The 23,892-nt window shown below is 37.7% G+C and overlaps 1 protein-coding gene across 2 annotated transcripts in view; it reads left to right on the top strand.

Annotated features, from left to right (window-relative positions):
* Window positions 1-23,892, top strand: part of EPHB1 (EPH receptor B1) — a 249,680-nt gene that overhangs the window by 72,740 nt on the left and 153,048 nt on the right. For both annotated transcript variants that reach the window (XR_010086583.1, XM_063442245.1), the window contains exons 2-3: window positions 8,149-8,213; window positions 20,219-20,900. Coding sequence is in view for 1 of the 2 variants with exons in the window: in XM_063442245.1 (XP_063298315.1) it covers window positions 8,149-8,213; window positions 20,219-20,900 (747 nt within the window). In the remaining variant the exon portion in view is untranslated. The remainder of the gene's footprint in view (window positions 1-8,148; window positions 8,214-20,218; window positions 20,901-23,892) is intronic.

The following is a 23,892-nucleotide window of genomic DNA, read 5'->3' as shown; positions in this document are numbered from 1 at the left end:
TGCATACAGATACTTCATTTTACCTGGAGTGATCCGACAGTTGCACATGCTACGGCTGAGATCTCTTGGCCAATCCTGACTGACTGAATGATCACACATGTGCTATACAGCCACTCAGTTGCTTGGGAATAATATATATGAATGGGAACTACTCACTTCAAGTTAATGAAACCTATAAGCATCTTCTATTCCCTTATGCAAGCTGTTCCTATTTTCTTTTTTTTTTTTTTTTTTTTTCCTTTTCAAGTGAATGAGCTGCTGCTTGCATACTAAATGTATACTTATAGACTGCTTCTTACTTTTAAAAGAGGTTCCAAGTCTGTCACTTCGCATTTTGGTGATCCCATTGTACAGCGCTACAGAATTTGCTGGCGCTTCATAAATTAAATAATAATAATCTTACTCTCCCTTTTAGCTATTCAAGCCATTAAGAACTGCACCGCTCAGCAGTGGTTAAACTTGGTACGTATTTACCAAAAGGATCCCCGTTCAGACGTTAGCTCTATTTATTCTGGTTTCCTTGGAGCTAAAGGCAGAACCTCACAAAATTCTTTCAATTTTTTTATAATAAAATTTGGATCATAATAGAGTAGATAAAATCAAAAACACGCATCTCGTTTTTATTATTTCAAGCATATTTTTCCTCAATACATTCCTCCGAGGCATATCGGTTAAACGCGGAAGGCCACGTCTGTGTATTCTAAAACCCAGGTTCGCTGAATGCTGAGTAAAGATTGGCTTCAAGTCGTCATCCTTTAGAAACCTAGAGGTGAGAATGTTCCAGTGAGGGAAGGGTTAAATGGAACGGTGACTTCTGATGTATCCCTGCATGAGGTCATATCTATAAGACTGATATAGCCTGCTAATGTTGGGAGTTCTAAGATGAGACCTATTCGGAAAGCACCCAGTAATAGTATGGCTGTCATTTCCGATCATCACCTGCAGCTGTGACCGTAGGGACTACTCTGTTTTCAGAAAAGATCATTAGGAAAGCAATGATTAACAAAACGTGCTTAATTACCAGAAAGTAAAAGGAAATGTCAGCAAACAGACTGGAAATTCCTTTTTGTGTTCTACTGTGTGTGAGCATATAGAGTATTTTGTTATATTACTGCTGTGGGTTAAAAGTCTTTTGTCGTTTCCATATTAAAGGGGAACTACCATTTTCTTTGAAAAACACTACAAATAACCCATTAGGTATCATATTTTCAGTGTGATGCTGTATTAATTAATGAATACAGTTTTAATAAATAAAATGTAATATTCTATTTTATTTATTTTTTTTAAATCAACTAAAACCAAAACCCAGCTACGTAAGTCTTTGCACAGCCAGGGCACACGTTGCATTAGAGGCATGTCTCATCACGCTGACTGACTGGTGCAAAGGACAAAACTTTATAACAATTTTTTGGACAGGGAGCCAAAATGGAGGCACTCCTTTCCAGGAACAGTTATTGATGTATGCTTGCCATTTCAACAGATGGTATCAAATAAAAAAGGGTTTCCTGTAGGAATAAAAAAACTATAAAATAAAAATAAATTAAAAGATGACGCATACTCACTCACATTCTTTCCTCCCCCCCATCTATACATTCATTTTATTTATTTGTTCCATGTTATGCTGGGGGTTCAAACGTACAATAATGGCTTAGTGAAATACATCATCTTTGTTTTCCCAAGTACAATGAACCCTGTTGCAGCCAACGCTGATCATGTTTAGATGAAAAGTGATTTTCAGCGCTGACATCGCTTGATTTTGTTTATTGTCAATTTTTACGACTGCCATCTGGACTTCCTTAATTTGTAGAATGGGCCTTGATCTATGTCACCTGCAAGTTCTAGTTCTGGCCGCAGGGGCATCGGCTGTAAGTCTGCATTGGATCTCTGGCTGTATGGATGTGTAATTACTAATCTCTGCAAAGCACCCTTAATAAAAATGAATACAATAAATCCCATCTCTGCCTCTATGTTAGGCTCTGCAGGCCGTGGTGTTCTGCCAGCTGGCTACTGCGTGCCAGTCTATGACACTCGGATAATAATTAGAGCACATGGAGCCGATCTGACTGTTTGCTGTTTTTGTACCTCAAACTGTGGTTGCCAGCTTACCCTTAGTGATGCCTCTTCCTTTACCCAGGGTTTCTTTGGATAAAACAGAACAATATTGTCACCAATCCTTATGTATTGCCCATACTCGTGCCATCTTTTGCGGTCTGTTTCTGACTTTAAACAGAAATCAAATTCCAGTAAAGGGTATATACGAGTGCAGTTAGGGCATCTGCTACAATTGTTTTTATTTGATCTTAACCAGGCAGTTTTATTTGTTGCTTTTTTATTTTTTATTATTTTTATTATTGTAAACGCAATGGCAGTGCTATCAGAACTGTGATACTATTTATGTTCTGTATCTATACAGTGTGTGTGTGTGTATATATATATATTTTATAGCGTCAGGCATTCCATTCTAAATTAGCTTTAAAGGAGCTGAACGTGCTGCATGCAACCCCATTATTTTGAAGCATCTTATAGATAATCCTTTAACACATATACAAAAAACAAACAAACCTCTACTAAACTGAAGCAAAGGAAAAGGCTACACCTATCAGGAGCCCCATATTTTACCCCATTAACCAGGTGTTTAACTCCTAATGCCAGTTTCACTCATTAGAGACCCGCTCAATAATCTGATAGCGGCCATACCATTGGAGACATTGTTCTATTCAGTCAAATCACAGTTTTGTCCAGTGATCTCCATTGCCGAGAGCGTTTGCACCAAATTTATCCAGGTAATCACATTTCTGTTCTCCTGGGACATGAGGGGTAAATCATTGGATGTCACTCTCCCAAGCAGCAGTCGTAATTCTTGGCCCTGATAATAAAATGTGTCCCTCTTCTGCTATTTGCCGTTTTAGTGTGGACTCCCATCAGCTTCGGCATTTTAATGCATATATGTGTCTGTTTAATTGTGATTACTTTTTACAGTTTTTTTTTTTTATTAATGTGGTTAAGCTTTTTTTTGTTAATTATATGTACATATTTATTATTTTTATGAATAGCTATCCAAGAATATGATGCAAGGCGACTGCAGGAAATGATAGTATTCTTCCTAATCAATGCTGGCAGAGTAGCCATATTAACATACTGGTAACTGTAAAATATATTTATCTAAAAATACAACCTTCATAAGTTATAAAGGTTGTATTTTTTTTTATTAAAACCAAATAAATATATAATAATTTTTAAATAAAAATACAATCTTTACAACTTATGCAGGTTGTGTGTGTGTGTGTGTATATGTATGTATATATATATATATATATATATATATATATATGAAGGTTGTGTATGTATAGAAAAAAAAATGTAAAAACAAATATATATATATGTATTTATTATTTTTTTTTTAATAAAAAAAAAATACCACCGTTACAATGTATGAAGAAATAGCCAATAGAAACTATTTGGTACATTGTATTTAAATGTGAAAATGTCAAGTCCTTTTACAAATTACAGAATAATGACTGTAGTTGTCAGTACGCTTCCATCTATTTTAAATTTATTACTTCATTATAAAAATGGCAGCGAGAAAAATGAGATGCATAAACACACACATTTTTATTTTCCTTATGTGTAATTCATGCCTCTGTACCTTTAATATGTACACCCCCCTAAAAGAGAAAAAAAAAGAAAATTCCCCCTGTACACCAGTGTCTTGTTTTCCAGACATACACCTACCTTGTAGATCAAGATGCTTGCAATCTAAACATATTTAGGGAGAGCCAACTGGAAGGTGTAATATAAAGAGAGATGGGGGAACAATAGGGCGAGACAGGAGAGGCGAAAATAGACAGCCACAGACAGAGAACGAAATGTAGGAATAAACAGGCAGTGGTGTAAAACCCCTCATTTGTCTTGCAGGAGCAGATCTGTGTGACAGGTAAATGTAGCTAACACTAATCCCCAGTGTATTCTTGTTATGCTCAGCAGCTCAGATAAAACTGCAGAGCTAGTGAGAAAAATGGGGGAATAGAATCTTAAAGCCACCCCCCCACCATGCTTTGTATGCACCGAGGAGTGGGGGTGAGATAATCAACAAATAGAGGACAGGGAAGAAAGCACTTACAATTTGTGCATTGTGCACAAGTCAACAGTTCTAAACAATGGAAATGTTAAATCCCTGGTATTTGTCACAGAAAATGATATTTCAACCCGTCTCTTGAGTGTCTGAGTGGTGTGTGAGCCTTTATGCATTTATACAATCAATACACATGCAATTTAGAGTTTTGGCACTCAATGCATACGTCACCAGAAAGAAATTTGGAGACAATTTCAATAGTCTACTGCTGGTAATAAGCAATTCATTTATAGAGAAGCTGAGAGTCAGGTTGCCTGAAGGCAGGCCTCATAATAATTGCACTACACCATTGCACGTTTATTACCACATAGACAAAATGGCTTCCAATCCCACATATGGTTAATCGCTAAGCCAGGAATTGTCTACAATGACCATTTTTTGGGGCCAAATAATCAGACCTGGAAAAGTAGCCTTGATGCATAATTTTGCAGTTCATCTATTTTGGATTAAAATGAGCCATTCCATTGTCCATTTCCAACAGTTACTGGTTTAATGATCACATCACCGAATGTGTTTGTTCTTCACTGAAACAAAGAAGACCACACTTCTTCTTATTACTGCACCAAGTGTTTAAGCAATATAGGCATAAAAGAGATTCTGATTTTATGATCTGGCCAGAGCATGACAAATTGTATTTTATGATTTATATCACTATCTTGTCTTAGGAAAAATCTACTTTATAGGTGCCAACATTTTTGCCTCCCGATGACGCCTTGGATGACTGATTGGGCTAGTGTTGGGCTTAGACCTTTGCTGTCCACTGTTGGACAGAGGCAGACTGGTTAAGTGGAAGTAAAACTAATGCGTTATAATGGCATCCCTTTGCTTCTGGGATAAGCCGATTTTTTTTATTTTTATTTTATTTATTTATTTTTATTTATTTATTTTTCTATTCTTCAAATCATTAAAAATAAATTGCTTCATAACCTCTATAGAGTGTGGCAGTGATTCTTGTGTAAAGTATATTTGTGTAAAGTATATTTGGGTTCTGATCCCAATAATCTGTCCATGTCCCAAATGGTTCTGCCAGAACCATTTATATTGATTTGTGTGTGTGCGTTATATAATGACCAGGCACTATATCTCCTATTGCTTTCTATATTTTGTACTGTTCTGCCAATTCAGTGGCATATGGGTGTGTGTGTGTGTGTGTGTGTGTGTATGTATGTATGTATGTATGTATATAGATCATTATTTATACATTTTATTGTATTGCGGGTACAGAAAATGCTAGAACATGCAGCCTTAAAGTATACATACTCAATTGGCATTCATAGTTTAAATGTGAACTATGGTTGCTGCATGTATAGCAGCATTTGTAATGGGACATTTTGTAACGATTTGGAAGATGTGATCTATTTTTTTTTTGTGTGTGTGTGTTTACATATCTGTGCTTGCCAACGGTGCAGATAGTGCAGGCCTATGGTAGAGCGATTTTGTTTTTCTGATTGAAGTTGAAGTGCGCATGCCGATGACAAGATTATGCACACTTTATTTTGTTGGTTTTTCTTGCATACCGCTTGTGCCAAGTGACGGAATGAAGAGAGAGTGTGGAGTTAGTGATGTGCAGAGTGATAATGAAATGGGAGTCACTGAACCATATTTCTCTGCTCCTTGCCAGCCATAATCGAAATCCATAACTCAGTCAGTTCCTGCATTATCAGTGCATCAAAACTGACATCCCTGGTCCATTTGTATGACCTCATCCAGCAATGACTGCTAGGCATCCTCGATTGAATAATAAAACATTATGAAGCTTATTTAGGACTGTCCCTGCACTTTGCTTAGACTTGCCTAAAATTCTCTTTTCTTTTTTTTTTTTTTTTGTCGGTTTTCCTAATATCCTTGAAGAAACGTACATTATTAAACAATTCACATTATCGGTGACTTCTTAAATAATCTCGCTCTATGATTGTTAAGCACTGGGGGGAAAATGTTGGCCCTATAAAATCTAACCCTTCCCCTTTCACCCTTATCAAACAGGGTGGTATAAAAAGCAGATTATTTTTTTGATGGAAACTTTAACCTTTGAGTTAATGACCACTCTATTATAACTCACCCAAGTAAATGATATTAAACAGTTTAATGGGGTGAGATATGCCCTGCAGACAAATATACATATATGCCCACAGACCTTTGAGGCACTGGTGGTAGTGATATAGCCTCATACCGTGTGTACACGAAGCATCATTTCATGTCCCTAAATGTAATTTGTTTCCTTTGGGTTTTAAAGAGTCTCTGATAGTCCACTAATATAGAAGTTTTATCCTTTTAACATTTACTGAAGATATCCACTCCTTTCTAGATAGGGAGGCTGGTTGGCCCTTGTTTGCACAATGTAAATATTTAGCAACGCTTCTCAAACTGGTCTATGCAAAATCTACAGTGCCCCCAGACTTATCTTATGTCCAATGGAAAAAGAATGGAGTATTCTTCACATTTTACACCATGAACTATTCTTGTTTTACTCTGACAAATTTTGAGATTCTAGACTCCAGGTAAGTGGCACTCCAAGCTAAATTGAATATCCCTGACTTCTACATTTGTGGACCTCTCAGAAGGTGATGTCCGCGGGCATGGTCCAGAGTAAATGCCAACCTCACTCTAGATCCCCTGCGGGATCCAAAGGCAATTTCTTGAATAAATCAAAATGTAATAGTGTCCTTACCTTCACATTATGTAATATGTAAAAGGTTGTGAGCATATTATTAAAAATGTGATCCGTTCTTTTGATTTCCTGTTCGTTTAAAGGGATTTTTCTAGTGCCAGGAAAACAAACCCGTTGGAGTTGCCCCCCTCTCTCCCGCCCCCCTTCCCATGTCGCTGAAGGGGTTAAAACCCTTTCAGACACTTAACTAAATCGAGCACCGATGTTCCTCGGTGCTGGGTCAGGCTCTGCCCACGCCTCTCCCCGCCGACGTTCGGAGACGGGGGAGATCTAATGTGCATGCGCGGCAATGGCTGTGCATGTTCCTTTTGACCTCCCCATATGAAAACATTATTCAATGCTTTCCTATGGGGATTCCGGCGACGCTGGAGGTCCGCATGCATAGCGTGAGGACGTACAGAGTCGCTTAGACGACCAAAAGTCGTCTAAGAACCCGGAAGTCCCTCACGTGGCTGACTGGTAGACATTATTGCCATTGTATATACCATTGTTTATAAAAAACTGCAATAATTACACTTGCAGGGTTAAGGGTGATGGGAGTTCTGAAGTGGTCTGGATGCCTACAGCGTCCCTTCAACTACAGAATGTTGACAGTTATACATCATACAAGTCTTATCTTCATAGCTGTATTGCAGTTATGTGTCTAGATTATATATATTTAATATATATATATATATATATATATATATATATATTTTTTTTTTTCTTATCAGTCTGCCTTTTTATCCCCTTCGGGAGTGGCACTCATTGCTATTCAGTTGGAGTAACACTCACCCAGCTGTATAAAGCCAGCCACAAACACCTGGATCTGAAGGGTTTAGTCATATACTCATCCTGACATGTTGACGAGTAACCAGGTTTTTTACTAAAGTGAGAATTTCAAGTTTAAGGATAAAATGGTTGAACTGGAACCCTTTGCTAAGTCAAGTATGTTATCAGATCGGCTACTTTAAACCTTAAATTTGAATTTTTGTAAAAGATAGATTGCTGAAGCTGGCTCATGCAGGGGGGTCATGTGTGAAGGTAGTGGGAACCATATACCAAATTAACCCTTAACCCAGAACCCTTCTCAATAATTGACACAAGACGTACCGGTATATATGGTGAAAATAGGCCACAGCATTCATTAACCATTCACCAATAATCTAAATTGTAACTGTATAAAATATAACTGTTGCTACTCTCTGCATCGGTAATAAACTGTAAAAATAAAATGGATATTGTTTAATGATGTGTGTCTCTCATTCAGGTTATATTAGGTAGAACTAAATGTATTGCATTTAATGTCCCCTTTACTTGATAGGCTTGCTGATTTTGTCATCTAACTCTTAATGTTTGTTCTTTGCAGAGACGTTAATGGATACTCGGACAGCGACGGCAGAGCTGGGCTGGACGGCCAATCCTTCTTCTGGGGTGAGTCTGTGTTTCCTCGTGAACTCTTCCCAGGGCCTTGTTTCTCTAGGGTAAAAAAATGAGTAATTTGAAATTGAACAAATTGAAACAGGTTTCCAGTGAATTCTGGGAACACAGATGAGTCAGAGCTTCAAACTGTGCAGATCTACTGCTTGGCTCTCCCAAATTCTGTTGCGTTGCTCCATCTCTTCATGTTTTTCACCAGGGTGTGTTAAAAGCATGGAGGAAAAAAAAAGGGAGTGGTAAAGATTGAGTGCCTAGAGGCACATAAGGAAATGTTATTCTGACTTGACTTGGCGTGCATATGCAATGAGGCTGAAAGCAATGATAGGGAATGTTTAAAGCCATTACCGATATGGCTTAATTCTTAATATTTTCTTTTAACGGAAAAAATCTGCATGTTGTGTAATTGGATTTTTAAAATGTAACTGCATTTACAAGTATTGTAAAATATGCTGATGCTTTATAAATGTACAAAGAAATAGAATGTGTTCTTTATGGAATATATATGGGATGTCTGTCGGTCCATCCACCCATCCATCCTTTATATGTTTATGGATATCATTTGGTAAGTGATTAAGTAAGTAACCTTGCTGCACTATGTTGCACCATCTGTAAACAGTGTAACATACAGTTCCGTTGTGTTGAATGAGGGCACAAATTGTGTAAAACCAGAGGGCACAATAGTGTTAGGAATACACAGTTGCATTCCTAACACTATAGAATCCCTTTAAGGGAAGACAATTCTATATGTTATTACATCTATCTTATAGAGCTGGAGACTGTATTATACAATATATTATACAATTCGATTATTATTATTATTATCGCCATTTATATAGCGCCAACAGATTCTATAGCACTTTACAATATTATGAGAGGGGGGATTTAACTATAAATAGGACAATTACAAGAAAACTTACAGGAACGATTCTAGTTTGTGTTATTGCATTGACACCACTTTGCAGCCTGTTGCTTATATCCAAGAGGAGATGCCAAATATTTTTAGTTGGAGACAGTACAGCCAAAGGGGAGGGCTTAATGCGCAGTTGATGTGTTGTTTTTTTTTTTCTCTCAGACCACAGTAGTTTCCAGTTACATACCTTCATGTCCTGAAATCCGGATCATGCCCAGGATTTATTGCCCGGTGACTCAATTTAGTTCCCTTGTATCCCAACACCATGGAAATATCTCTAATTAGGGTAGCACATGCACATCAGTAAATGGGATTGTGCTGCAGTGCAGAGTATGTTTAGGGCACGGAGCCCATGACGGAGTATTTAAGTAGTGCTCTGCACACAGCCTTTCCGTCAGCCTGCTGTGCGTGCACCTAACAGCTGACATGCCCCCTTTTGATAGGCTCACACATTTTTTCATATTGGCGCACCCCTGTCCTGTGCAGTCCTGCCCCTCGTCACCACAGGTGATCTGACCATCCTGGCACCTTGGATACACACAGGGTTTACAGTAATAGGCAGTTGTGTACAGGGAGGCTGCACATTGGAACCCCTTGCACTGTAGCCTATTCATAGTTTGTAATAGTAGTAATGTAAACTGAAATGGTACTCCAGTACATATATCTGTTATTCCTGCTGTTGATCCAAAACCCAAGCAATAACCCCAATTTTTAAGCAATTACCAATTTTGCCACAAGGAGAAAAAAAAATCCTTCTTGACATCAAAATGACAGTCAGACTTCTCTTTAGATCATATGATCATGTATAATCTTTAGATCATAAATCTATATGTACAACTTATTTAAGTGTAGAATTCCATGTAGACCGTGCATGGCTTTAGTAAAAAATACAGTTGCCGTTATGGTAATTTTCACCAGATTTTGCTTATCCAGACAAAATCCAGCGCGTAATGAATAACCCTGTTAATATCACTGTGCTAGGCATCCAGATAGCTGAAATACTTTGGAAACCCTTGTCCACTTCTCAGCATTATTACATGTGCCTGACTAGTGACACGCATTTGATATATTGAGCTCTCTTGGGGCCTTGACCCAGGAAGGCTTTATAAAATATTACCGGCAGCAATTTGCCATCATTCCGGGGTCTGGTAGTTGTGCTGATAGCTGCCATTTCACAGATCTGCTGCTCCACAGGTCAACTTCCCCGATGGAATCTTTCTTACGCTCCATGAAACTTTAGTGGAGTTTTTATGATGGACATTAATGCAGAAGCAAATATTCACTTTAATAGCCCTATTGTGTGCAGAGGATCGTGGGACAGGAAAGTTAATCCTGTAAGATGGATGGACATTACAAAAAAAGGACACCAGAAACTGCTGCTAAACCCCTGTGAAGCAAGGTACTGTAGACCAGATGCTACCTAGGCAGAAGTGTTTGTGCTGTGATGGCTACATTCAAATGAGAAATAATTGTTAAAGGGAAAAGCACAAAATATCGATTGCTACATTTCCACACTTCTACCGCTTTTGCTGTTCACAGGAATGAATAGGGAAGAGCTAATGTCGTCATATTACTTAAAATATTTTAAGCTCCATAAGATCGGTTAGATAAATGGATACAGAACGGACTTCAATACCTTTTATTATGTTTCACATCACACTTCAGTGGTAATATGTACGTCTCATTTAACTGTTTTTTTTTTCTTCTTTCTTCCTATAGCCACCCGTGTATAGTTATAGTAGTAGGCAATTATTATTTTTTTTATTTTAATACATCTTTAGTACCTGCATTTTTTGTTACATTTTGTTTAGCCTTTTTATTTTTGTTTTAGCTTTTTAGTTTTATATATATTTACTCCCACTCTAATATTTTTTGCCTTCCGTGCGTTATCGTTCTCACTTTCCCTTCTTCCTGACTTACGCTCGATCGTCTTCCCCTCTGCATCTCTTCTCCATTTACTCTAATCTTCTCTCCTTTTCAATCCCTCTCCAACCTTTCCCGCACTCCCCCCTCATGCTCTCTCTCTCTCTCTCTCTCTCTCTCTCTCTCTCTTACAGTTGAGATCTGTAATTAGGAAACATTAGCAGCCTAAAAGCAGCTTTCATACCTGAAACATCGGCAGTAAATGCACTCAGCAGTTCTCTTCCGTGGCTATTAATGTCACTTTTATGAAGTAATGAAGAACAAAACACCCTCCGGCACTTTAAACCGTTGTTTTTTTAATACAACGTGAGCCTTTTCAGTCGCGAACAATCTCCTTGTTTGCACTCACAATCTAGGCTTTCCAACAAACTGTGAAGTGACCCCCTTCATGTTACCAACCCCCATTGAGCACAGCAGTTCCAACTTACTGTGGAAGTCGAGTTCTGGAATGCTATCTTTGGAGAGTGGCACAATACAAAAGTATACCTAATATTTTTATTTTTCTATTGTTTGTGTAAAACGTTGCTGTTGATTGTACTAAAGATGCATTACATACCAGGTCAGAGCTCGGAAAGTAACACGTTAAGGAAACTTTCTGTATAGGAACGATCAATACTAGTATTCACAAACTATCACACGCATGCCTGGCCAGATACTAGTGTTATCTGTTTTAAAATGGTATTTGGAGAGAAGTTTAGATATGCAGATTAGGTAAGCCACACCCATTAGTCGTATGCTTATATACTTGATTATTCTTATACAATTTTACTTTTGGAGAAACTTAGATTGTCTTTTTCTTCACTTTACTACTCTAAACGATAACTCAACAAAGCTAGATTATTCTTTTATTATTTACATAGCGCCAACAAATTCCATAGCATTGTCCAATGGGTGGACTAATAGACACGTGAATTCTGGTATGGGGTATGCCGATGTGAAAAGTCAACAGATGGCGGTCAGACAAAGGAAATGGAATATTAGAAAGATTAAACCTTTGTATTTTCAACATGTTAAGTTGAAGATGAGACATCCATGATGAAATTGCATCATGGCATGCTGAAACCTTCTACTATTTACATCAAGCATGTCAAGCACAAAAACTAGCACAGGCCAAATAAACAAGGTTTAAGTTTATGTGGGCCGCAAAAAAACTAACATTTCAGTTTTCATAGAAACGTAGTATTATTCAGAAAAGTACAGTATAAAAAAAAAAGGGCCGAACTGAGACTGAATGTCTTCACGCTTGTAGGGCTTCAAAGTAAACAAAAGATCAAATTTATTTTAAGGAGACCTGCATTTGCATATAACAAATATTTCAGTCCAACTACCTTGACATATTGAGAAAAGTTTGGTAATGGGACTGAAAGGGTGAATGTATGCTGTTGCACAGCTGTAATAAACAAATTATGTTATCTTGTTGATTTTGAAGTCCTATGAGTGTGTTCTTCACTTTGGCAGATATCATCAAACATGATGATCTCAGCCAATCCAATGCGTTCCCATAGGAAAACATTGGAAGGCTATTGTGCATGTGTGACAAAAAAACTGCGTGGCCAATCAGCATAACCATTGGGAGCGTTCAGCAACTCCATGCAGACCAAATCTAATACACTGCCCCTCCCCCATCTTAATACACTGCCTACGAATCCAATACATAGCCCACATATCCAATGCACTGCCCCCCTCCCTCCACTCCAATACACTGCACCCTCCACTTAATCTAATACACTGCCACACCTCCCTCCACTCTAATTTAATACTCTGAACCCCTCCCTCCACCAATTTAATACACTGCCCTCCCCGCATTTAAACGCACTGCTCCCCCTCCCACAGTTTAACTCACTGCACTCTCCAACCGCTCTAATACACTACCCCCCCCTTATTACCACTCTATTATACTGCCTCCAAAATCCCCCAATTTATGAATTATCCCCTGATAAAGAAATGTAGCAAGTTGCGTGAAGGAACCTGAGAGCCTGAAATAACCTGGTGGCCGGGGACAAATGGGGAAGGGGAAGAATAGGGCAAAACAGAGTTAAAGTGACCCTCTTTCCACACTGGAGCATAACATGTCCACCAGTCACATTGCTACATCAGAAATTGTTGGTGTGCCGAGTCGCATATCTTATGCCATTGGTTACTAGTAAAGTATTTGCCTACAGTTGCTCCCGATTTGCCAAAATATGGGAGTGTCGGAAAGTGCTGCATGGTTTGTAGTGTCATATAGAAGGGCACATGATGCAGTAGTGGATCTAGTTCTGTACACATGAGCTCAGAGGAAGTCAGGTGTCAGTGTAGATTCGGATGTTGTGAAATGTTTGAGACAAAGCCATAAAGTTGCTGATACATAAACTGCGGGGGAGTATCTCCCAACAGGAGGTAAAATGACCTTCCGTGATTGCAGGGCTTATTTGCAGTGTATAGGGGTAAGGAGATTAAGCAGGGGCCATCCATCCGAATCACTGGGGATTCTGGGTTAAAGGCCAACAGATAAATGTGGAAAGGGAAGGAAGAAAGGCTTATTTTGGCTGCTAGTGTGTGCCAAATATCCATTGTGGCATGAAAAGATTTCAGCTAGCAACCAGGTTCAGCCATGTTAGAGCCTGCAGGGTCCGCCAGACCTCTCCTGGCCTTAAGGAAGGTGAGTACGGAGGACTTTTGTCTTGATATGCTATCCTTCCAAATGTAATAAATTAGGATTGTGCACAGTGAAGTGAAGGATGGTATGAGTAAAGCTATAGGGTGAAAATGATTCATGGCAATAGATTAATTTTAGTCACTGTGATTCGGCCAATCCAAGAGATGTTAACCATTACCCCAGTGCTCTATATTATTATGGAAGAAGGTCAGTACAGGAAGAAACCTAGCCAGATTCACAGACATGTAATCTACCTGTTGGACCATTTGACGGATAAGCTCTGGAGTATCTATGTTGATGTTCAGGATGGTTGATTTGAAAAAATAAACTTTGAGATTGGAAATCATGGCATCGCATTGCAACTCCAACATTTTGCTAGGGAGGTTTCAGGTTAGGCTAGTCCTTACTCCTGAGGATTTTGACAACCTTTTGTATTAGGGCTACTGAAGATACAAGATACATGGTAAATTACAAGAGTAAATTGCTTGTTTTGCGACGTCAAAATCAAAGTGGCAGAAGTTTACTTGCTAGTGTTGAAGAAGACTGGATTGCACAGAGTTCTGTCCTCGACACCAGTCTTCAAAATATCCCATGTTTTGTAATGCTACCCAAATGCAAGGATTCATTTATATTTTCACTCTCTAAATTCTAATTGTATGATTGTGCAAAGATTGTTTGTCACATGCAATCAGTTTTATTTAATTTTTTTATGCTTTCTAGCAAAGTTGATTATCCAGTAGTTTCAAAACTGCACAGCTTCGTGTAATTTGTGTATGTGCTTCATTCTTTCCACAACTTCATTGTTATTATCTTATTATTTATTTATACCGAGTAAAAATAAAGCGTATTTTGATGGACGGATGAAAACCAGCAAATTAAGGTTTATGTGGAATTATGGGAATTCGAAAACGATTTCAAATTACAAAAGCCAAAAAGTACTAATATTAAACAATTCTTCAGGCTCTGAACGACAGTAGTTGCGTTACCGCAGGTGTGGACATGATCGGACTTGAATAGGGCTTGTCCTCCTACTGTGCAATTTAAATTTTTAGATAGAAAATATAGCTTAACATCCCACCAAGGCCTGAAACGGTAACAGTTAAATGAAATGTACCGTTGCTTAAATCTTGTAAGAAATACATTTCTTTGTAAAGGTCTTTAGATGGAACTAGTCATTGAATTTGTATAAGGACTGACGCAGGCTGCGCCCCTCACTTTTTCACATACACTATGAATGCAGTGTTGACAACTGAACAGCTGAGGCAGCCGTTACCTTGGTTACTGAAGGACCTGGAACAGGCCTCTCCATTTCAAAATCTGTGAAATAGACAGGCTTCTGAATTAACCATAATTATTGAGGTTACTGAGGATTCATGTAATTGGGTTAGTGTGTATTTGTCTGTCTATCTATCTGACCATCTATTACCCTGAAGTTAACAACATGTTAAATGCCCCGGGGCTCTGGATAAACTATTGTAGCATATAATCCATTAAAAATTGCTATGCACTCCAAAGAAATATATATTCTATATACCTGCTATCCAATTTCTGGTAAATCTTCAGCCCATTTTATTTTCAAATAAGTCAGTCTTACATATAGCATATGTTCAAGCGTGTAAAAGGACTATATCACTTCAGCTATTCCAGTAGAGCATTATATTTCAGAAGGAAAAAAAAACTGTAGAAAAGTAATATATTGTGCGTAATTGTGATGAAATATTCTAGAAGACTTTTTTTTATTTCGATTTATTTTTTCTTCCTCCATGAAAGAAGATATTTAACTTTAAAGGAACAGTATAGTTACTTATGAGACCACTTAATGTCAATAGGAGTGGTGGTCCTTTTTATTTTGACCCTGTTGTCTTCCTGACCGTCAATAGGAGCACTTCCACCTTCAGACTGATCAAAACTCCGTCTGGAAATCCAATACTGCTGATAGCAGCATTTGATTGGAGGAGTGAGGCGTTTTACTGGGCAAGCCTATTTCTAATCTATTGCATTTCCATGAGAAGCAATAGATTGGCGGATATTGCGGATGATGTCAGCTTGGATGCTGACATCACTGGAGGTGGAGCAGGCAGCTGGAGCCGAGGAGTTACATTGCTGGAAATTTAGGGAGTTGTTTTTATTAGACTTTTTTTTCTATATTTTTTTATTTTTTTTGTACTCTGCTGTACTCTCGCACATGGTCCAGGAGAGGACCTGCTGGAAGTGCATGGTGGCGCCCGCGAGGGACAAGTTCAAATAAGTAGAACTAGCCTTTGCCTGCCCCACCCCAGCTACCGAACCCCCAGCACCGATGTCACTATCGGTGGTCTTTTCAACTGATGTATAGTCCCCTGATGGTGACAATACCACTTTAATAGTCCTTTAACCCCTTAAGGACACATGACGTGCGAGACACGTCATGATTCCCTTTTATTCCAGAAGTTTGGTCCTTAAGGGGTTAACAAAAGCTCAACTACAGCACCCAGCAACCCTTGACCTCATGTACGACAGTAATATTGGTGGGCGAAAAGGAAACACTGCAGGTTGGTTGGAAGGGGCAGAAGAAGTGGGTTTATAGAACAAAACAAATCAAAGATTTTAATCTTTTTTTTTTTTTTTTTTTAAATGATAAAAAAAAAAAAATACACCTTGTATAATTAACTTTAACTGACACTTACCGTTTGTGGTTGCTGAGCGTGTAACTTTAGAATAAAATAACTTGATAGTGATTAGACCTACTCCTTCACCAATGACACATAATAATGCTAATACAAGAGCTGCTGTATATCTTAGCATAATTTAGGGGTGTGAGTGGGAGTGTGGCCTGGGTTATGGCTGTTACTAACAATATATGCAACTAAAATGGGACTTAGAACAAACCATGTATCGTATTTACACAGACTAATTTCTAAATATATTTATTGTAGTTTAAAGACACATTACTGTGAATATTATTGCTATGGAACTCTGTTATACACTCAGGCACGCCAGCAATACAGAGATCCTAGAAATGGGGGACATTAAGATAGGAAAGATTGATGAAGAGATTTGGGCCCAAAATAGGAACTATCCCTGCCCATCAAATACCGTTGCGGGTAAATCACTTATCATGTAAATCATGTAAACTGAATGCTGAAGACTCATGCACTTAAACGTTCAGTGAAAGTGTTAGAAAAGTCATTGGCAGTGTATGTGGGATAAATTAAGTCAATAGAAATGGTTGTGTGTGTTTCAGAAAGCGCACTCATAAGGTTTCTGCTTGTACCAAATTATACAATTTTCAACCAACTTCACGGGTCAAATATTTATAATAGCAATTGTATATGAAATCATGGGGTTTAATTACAACATTATATTCTATATAAGTATGTGTGGATGGTGTAACTCTTTGCAATCCCTTTATGGTAGGCTGGGTTTAAATAGTACAGTAATTCTGCTTAATGTTCTATGACCTAATGATGGAAAATGATGGTGTGTAGACCAGGATATCCTCCGGACCCAGTGTGTACCTCCCTAAATCTGGAACAAACTGACGCACTGCTTTTCAACCCCCCTATTACCAGTGGATATACCTTCTCTGTGCCCTAATTTCCTAGTGATATTAATTTGTACTTGGGGGTAGGCACCCTTATAGTAAAGGGCCTATAGGCAACTGCCTAGTCTGTCTATTGGCAATTCTGGCCCTGATCAAGGTATGGAGATTTCTACAAAAACATATGAATGTTCTTTTTTTAACTATAGAAATTTATTATGCATTTTTTTTCCAGATATAGATTAGATTTTTAGAATGTAACAATTATTTTTCAAATAAAATATCCTCATTTCAAAAAAGATAAAACATAAAGAAAACCAAATCAAAACCTGCTCTAATAATCTACAAAATGATGCTTTAGGGCCAAGCATTTTTCCTGTTTTTTTTTTTTTTTTAATTAATCTTTTCCTCATTATTGACTGGAGACTGCAGTTAATCTGAGTTATTGTTGGCTTGGTAAAAGAGCTTCTCCACTACTGTGTCTCCGTGCACACCTTATCCTCTCTCATCTGCTGTTTATTTCATTATCTGAACAATAACATTTCTTTTTAAGATCGGGTTTTAATTAGTAGCCGCGGTGACTTCCTCCCCGGAGTTTGTGGAGTGCAAATTTCTAAAGTACTATGAAGTGCTATCCAACCAAATTAATCTTTCTGATTAATATCACTTACCTTTGTGATGCAAGAGAAGCAAAAAATGCAGATAATGAGAGAGGCAGCAGATAAGATGTTGCTAAGTGGGGGATCTGCTTTATGCAAAAAATATTGTTCTCCTTAGACAAGTTATGGTTGCATGCTATGAGATGTTGTAAGAAAGAATTCTCAGTGGGGATGTAACACAGAACACGGAGCACATCTAGACTAACACGGACAGAAGGTAGAATGTAAGTGCAGATTTCAGCAGCCTGTTCTTTTCTTTACCACTTTAGAAGCTTTGCCACATGATTCTAGGCTGCTTTTCTCATTTTTAGGGTACCGCACCAGCTGTTGCTTTATCTTTTTTTTTCAGGAATCAGTCCTCTGATTAAAACTTTGGCCGGTAGAAACATTTTAATCACGAAAAATGATTTCACCTGAAGCATAAAAAGAAACGTGATTTTTATTATATTTGTATTAAATGGTAGCAGTTTTGGTACCGGTATGAGTGCTTGTAAATATTATATAGCTCACCTTTTTACTAACAAATGAGGAGAGCATCAAAAACCGCCAGATGCAGTTTAATAACTTTACAAGCAATTCGAAAGCATAGCGTGTTTTTACTATGACAGCCATACCGTTCATTTAACTTGGAAGGCTTATAAAACATGCATCCTGCAGGGCTCTAGTGACATTTAATGCAGCCGTGCTGTATACATTATCCATAAATCACCATAATAAATGTAGCTATATCTCACATTTTACGGAGCTGCTTTACTGCCAATACCTTGACAGGTGTGCTTAAATGATCATATTAAAAACTGCTGGGTCAGGCTGGTAAAGGTATGAACTAAAATATAAACTACTAGAATTACTTTGCTAAACCGGTTTAGTGTTTAAAATATGAGAAATTAAATGGCTAGTACTAAAATAAAATAGAGCAAAATGTGTTGGTTCTTTGCTTTTAAAACCGATTAGAATGTCAATGAAGTAATTGCATAGGGAAGGATTCCAGCAGCCGGACACTGGTAGTATAGAACTAGGTGAGCTGATAGGTTTAGAACGCATGCCTACAGCATATCTACTGACATTTTAAATGGGCACTTTGCGGTTAGGGGTGTAGCAAAGACTGATCTGCGAAATGTTGGCGATTTACTAATAACAATGTTTCCTGCTACCATGTAACTTGGAACATGAGCAATGTCTTTTATTTACACAGGCTGCTTTCTAAACACATCTGTTGTAGTTTAACAAGACTTTACTGTGTGCAATAGTGCTGTGAAGCTCTGTTATACACGTAGACCCATCAGTAGGATAGAAAGGAGGAACAGAGGGATCTGGGACCAAAAATAGGGACTACCCCCTTAAATATGGACACTTGGGATATAGAGTTACGTATCTTCATTCTCAAGCATTTAGCTTTGCTGTATTAATGATTGTGGCAACTGCAGATCTGATCCTGCAGCGTAACTCTCCTGTCTTCTGGCATGAAGAACTCCAAATTCTACGGATTACTTGTCTGATTTTAACTGCAATATTTACAATTTCTGTATTGGCCAGATAACACTTATTTAGAAAGGAAAGATGCCTAGTTCTCAAATCATGTTGGCCAAAATCCAGTACAGCACACCTAATGGAAGAAATTCTAATACAAAAATAAAATAAAAATTTTATTGATAAATTTTTTTTTTTTTTTAAAGCCAATTGCAAGATTTCCATCCAGTGAGTACAGGACGATTAATGACTGTACAGACATTGTATTCAGATAAAGCATGAAACTTAACCAGCAGGTCAATTAATTTCTGTAGTGAAGAGTAACACATGAAAGCGTTGAGTTGTATGTTATATTGGAACTATCCTGAAATTGCTGTTTAGTACTAACTGGTTATACCCTTATCACCGGAAATGTGTATATTTAAGAAATTCCCTGTTCTAAGATTATGAAAGATGTTAGTATCTATGATTCCTTGGATCGAGTGGAGAGTGAGTGTTGTCCAAGCAGGCAGGGCTAGGGTGATGTGAAGGTTTGTATTCCTAACGCTAAAGGGTCCCTATATGTTTGTTTGTTTAAAGTGATTGTGAGGCTCTCTATTGTCTCTAGAGGGTGTAAATGGAATCAGAGCTATAGGCTAAGGGCAAAAACAGTGGCCTCTGAAGACAGTAGAGGGCCTATACGTGGCTGAACTACACTGCTGTATGCCTTGCACTTGCAGGTAAAAACATGGGTCACATTGCACTACTTTGTTTAGTTCGATAATATCAGAAATATGATATGGTAGATATATCAACAAGAAATAGTTCTAGAAAGTACAAATGTTAAAATAAGTATGTGATGAAAGAGGTTTCACAGTCATTTCATGTTTTTTCCTGCAGTGGGAAGAAGTAAGTGGATATGATGAAAACCTCAACACAATCCGTACATACCAAGTGTGCAATGTGTTTGATCCCAACCAGAACAACTGGCTCCTCACAACCTTTATTCCAAGACGTGGGGCCCATCGTGTTTATGTGGAGATGCGGTTCACTGTTCGAGACTGTAGTAGCCTTCCAAATGTGCCAGGATCTTGCAAAGAGACCTTCAACTTGTACTATTATGAAACAGACTCAAATGTGGCCCATAAGAACTCTGCCTTCTGGAATGAGTCCCCTTACCTTAAAGTGGACACCATAGCTGCTGATGAGAGTTTCTCACAAGTAGATTTTGGTGGAAGACTGATGAAGGTCAATACTGAAGTACGTAGCTTTGGCCCGCTGACTCGCAGTGGCTTTTATTTAGCCTTCCAGGATTATGGAGCATGCATGTCCCTTCTCTCTGTTCGGGTCTTCTTCAAGAAATGTCCCAGTGTGGTTCAGAATTTTGCCGTCTTCCCAGAAACCATGACTGGGGCAGAGAGTACGTCCCTTGTTATAGCACGTGGGATCTGTATCCCCAACGCCGAGGAAGTAGATGTACCAATTAAACTTTACTGCAATGGAGATGGAGAGTGGATGGTTCCCATTGGAAGATGCACTTGCAAACCTGGATATGAACCTGAAAATCACATAATTTGCAAAGGTAGGAATTTACCATTTACATTTTTTTTTTTTTATCTTCATGCTGATATAAATAATCTCTTTTCCAATGATGCATGTAATCGGTACTAAATCTGTACAATGTGTCATGATCAGTGATTTTCAAATGTACTGCTCCCAAACAGGCCACTTTTTGGGTATGCACCCATCTGAACAATAGCCCAGACAAATAGTCCGATTAAATTAGTCCAAGATAGTTATGAGAGCGTTATTGAGTTTTACTAAGTTAAATGAATTTGTCTAAGCCACATTTACTCTGAAACGGTTATCATAAATCTGTCATTGTACATTCACCAAAAAGTGGTTTTGAGTAAAGCATTTCTCGTATCATCTCAGGAGAAACGCACTTATTGAGCTTTGACTTGTTGTCTTGCAAACAAGACTATAATATACAGATAAATCTTAGTAAACAGTTCAAATTATAACACAAATGGATCAGGGATTTGAGTGGATTGTTATGAATGTAGAGTTGTGTGGTTCACCATAGCCTCCTGTGATTCGTGAAACCACACAATCTACTGTTCACACGTACTCTGCTTTGTAAAAGCCAAGAGAAAGTTTGTGAGTAAGAATTACGAAGATGAGTTGTAGGAATAAAGGATTTGTTTTAAAAAAAATAAATAAATAAAAAAAAAAAAAAAAAAAAAAAAATATATATATATATATATATATATATATATATATATATATATACAATACTCTGTGGTTAGCTCACTAAGAATGAAGTACAAAATACAGGCTGTTCATTGTTTTTTTTTTTTTTTTTCATAATGGGGCTCCTACAGTTTGATACATTCCAACATTGTATTAAAAGTAGAATAGTAAGTGTATGCAATGGCTGTTTTAAATAGGTGGTGTTGAGGTGTTTTTTTTGTTTATTTGCCTTTATTGTTCGTAAGTGTGCTTTTCTCTCCGATTTCCTCATCCAAAGAAAGGAATCAGAATATTACAGCAAAGAAGAATTTGCATTGTTAACAACCATATACAAAGTGAAGCATTTTGAAAATACACTTCTAACCAGTCTAGATTAATTCATTTTAATGTAAACATGCAAACACAATAAGAACCCATAATTTGAAGCATCCCTGTCCTAACTCGTGTTTACGCTAAGATGTTGTAAAAATTAGAATATGAATAGATGACCGTCAATAGTCATGCCATATGCATAATATTTAGCTTTGTATTATAAGAAATGTTGGCATGTTGGGTCTCAATGTTCCGACACAAAGGGATCACAGTTTTTAAAATCATACTGGTGGTGGGGATAAACAAAAACAAAGCACAAGAAAAGCAAAGGAAGATAGGAAGGAAACTACTTCAACGTGGCAGTTTAGCTGGGACCAGCAGTGAAGCATAAGGCAGAAACTGTAATTTTCTTTCTTTTTTAAATATTTTTATTATTTTTTGTATTTATATAGCGCCGACAAATTTCATAGTGCTGTACAATGGGTGGTATAACAGACACGTAATTGTAATCAGACAACTTGGACGCATGGGAACAGAGGGATTGAGGGCCCTGCTCCGTGAGCTTACATGCTAGAGGGAGTGGGGTACAGTGACACCAAGGGTATAAGTAGGGGTAACAGGGTAGGTTATTTTTGACAGTTGCAGGGGAGGAGTCATGGTGGGGGGGGGGGGAGGGGGGATAAAAACATGCTAACAGTTTAGTTGATATGCTTTCCTGAAGAAGTGAGTTTTCAAAGATTTTTTTTGAAGGAGTGGAGATTGGGTAAAAGTCTAACGGAGAAGAGAAGGAAGTTTCAGATAGGGGTGAACATATAGTGAATAAAGAAGAAAAGAAGACTTTGACCTCTGCTATTTCCATGTTCTTATATATGCACATCTAGCAGTGGTTAAACTGCTAGACTGGGTTTGTATTATGACATTGGATGAAACCTCAACAATATAAATGTTTATTGACTATCATTCTTGATTCTGTGTTGGAAGAATACAATTTTTGAGAATAGGTCAACAGGAAATTTGGTTGCATCGACATACAGTGAATCATTACTGTTGATAAAGATCTTTCAAAAGATTATTAAAAGGTTCTCGATTTAAAGTAGTTTAAAATGTATCATAAAATGTTATTAAATTGTCCTGCTTCATCCTGACAGTCAGTGATATGATACGGTCCATTAGAATGTCTTACCATCATAATGACATTTGGAGCATGGTTTGACACACAGAGGCTGGTTCTAGGAGTTAATGCCAAATTTAGGAACCATATTTATCTATTCATTTTATGACCTTTGACCAATTGAAAAACAAATTTAAGTTAACCATTTTTGATGCACATCTGCATGAGGAGACGGTGTCGTTGATTAGCGAGCATTTTGTGATTTACCAGAATCTGAGGTTAAGAAAATTGGATATATCAAATCTGGGAAAACTATCTTTCAGATCATAGCAGAAAAGGCACAATCTCCTTGTGTTATGCTTTTATGGCTGGTGAGACAGGTTCTAAAATGGACTATATGTCAAAGTAGGAGAGTCAATTGGGTGGGGTATATAGAGTCGAGGAATGGCATGATTTTCTAATGTCATTGAAAGGGATTACATGATGTATTAATCATTTAGAACCACATTTAAAATTTATTTAAGATGGTATTTAACTCCATCTAGACTGTTTAAACTAAAATTGTCAAATACTAATGCATGTTGGAAGAAATGTGGTCAGGTAGGCACACTCCATCATATTTTTTGGTCCTGTCCCAAACTAGACAAATTTTGGAAGGATGTTCATCGACTGGTTATTTCTATAATCTACCATATTGTACCCTTATCACCGGAACTGTGTATATTTAAGAAATTCCTTGATTCCTACACACATCAGCCACCTCTGTAATCCCCCAACACTGGAAGTCAACTACCATACCAACGATTAGCGGAGTCCTTAAATCCGTCTTGGAAAGAAAGAATTGTGAGCTAGCACTCTGCATACCCTCTGATAACATATCTCTTCTAAAACATGACTT

Source organism: Pelobates fuscus, chromosome 2, assembly GCF_036172605.1.
Source record: "Pelobates fuscus isolate aPelFus1 chromosome 2, aPelFus1.pri, whole genome shotgun sequence".
Taxonomy (NCBI): Eukaryota; Metazoa; Chordata; class Amphibia; order Anura; family Pelobatidae; genus Pelobates; species Pelobates fuscus.
This window is presented reverse-complemented; position numbering and strand designations above follow the sequence as displayed.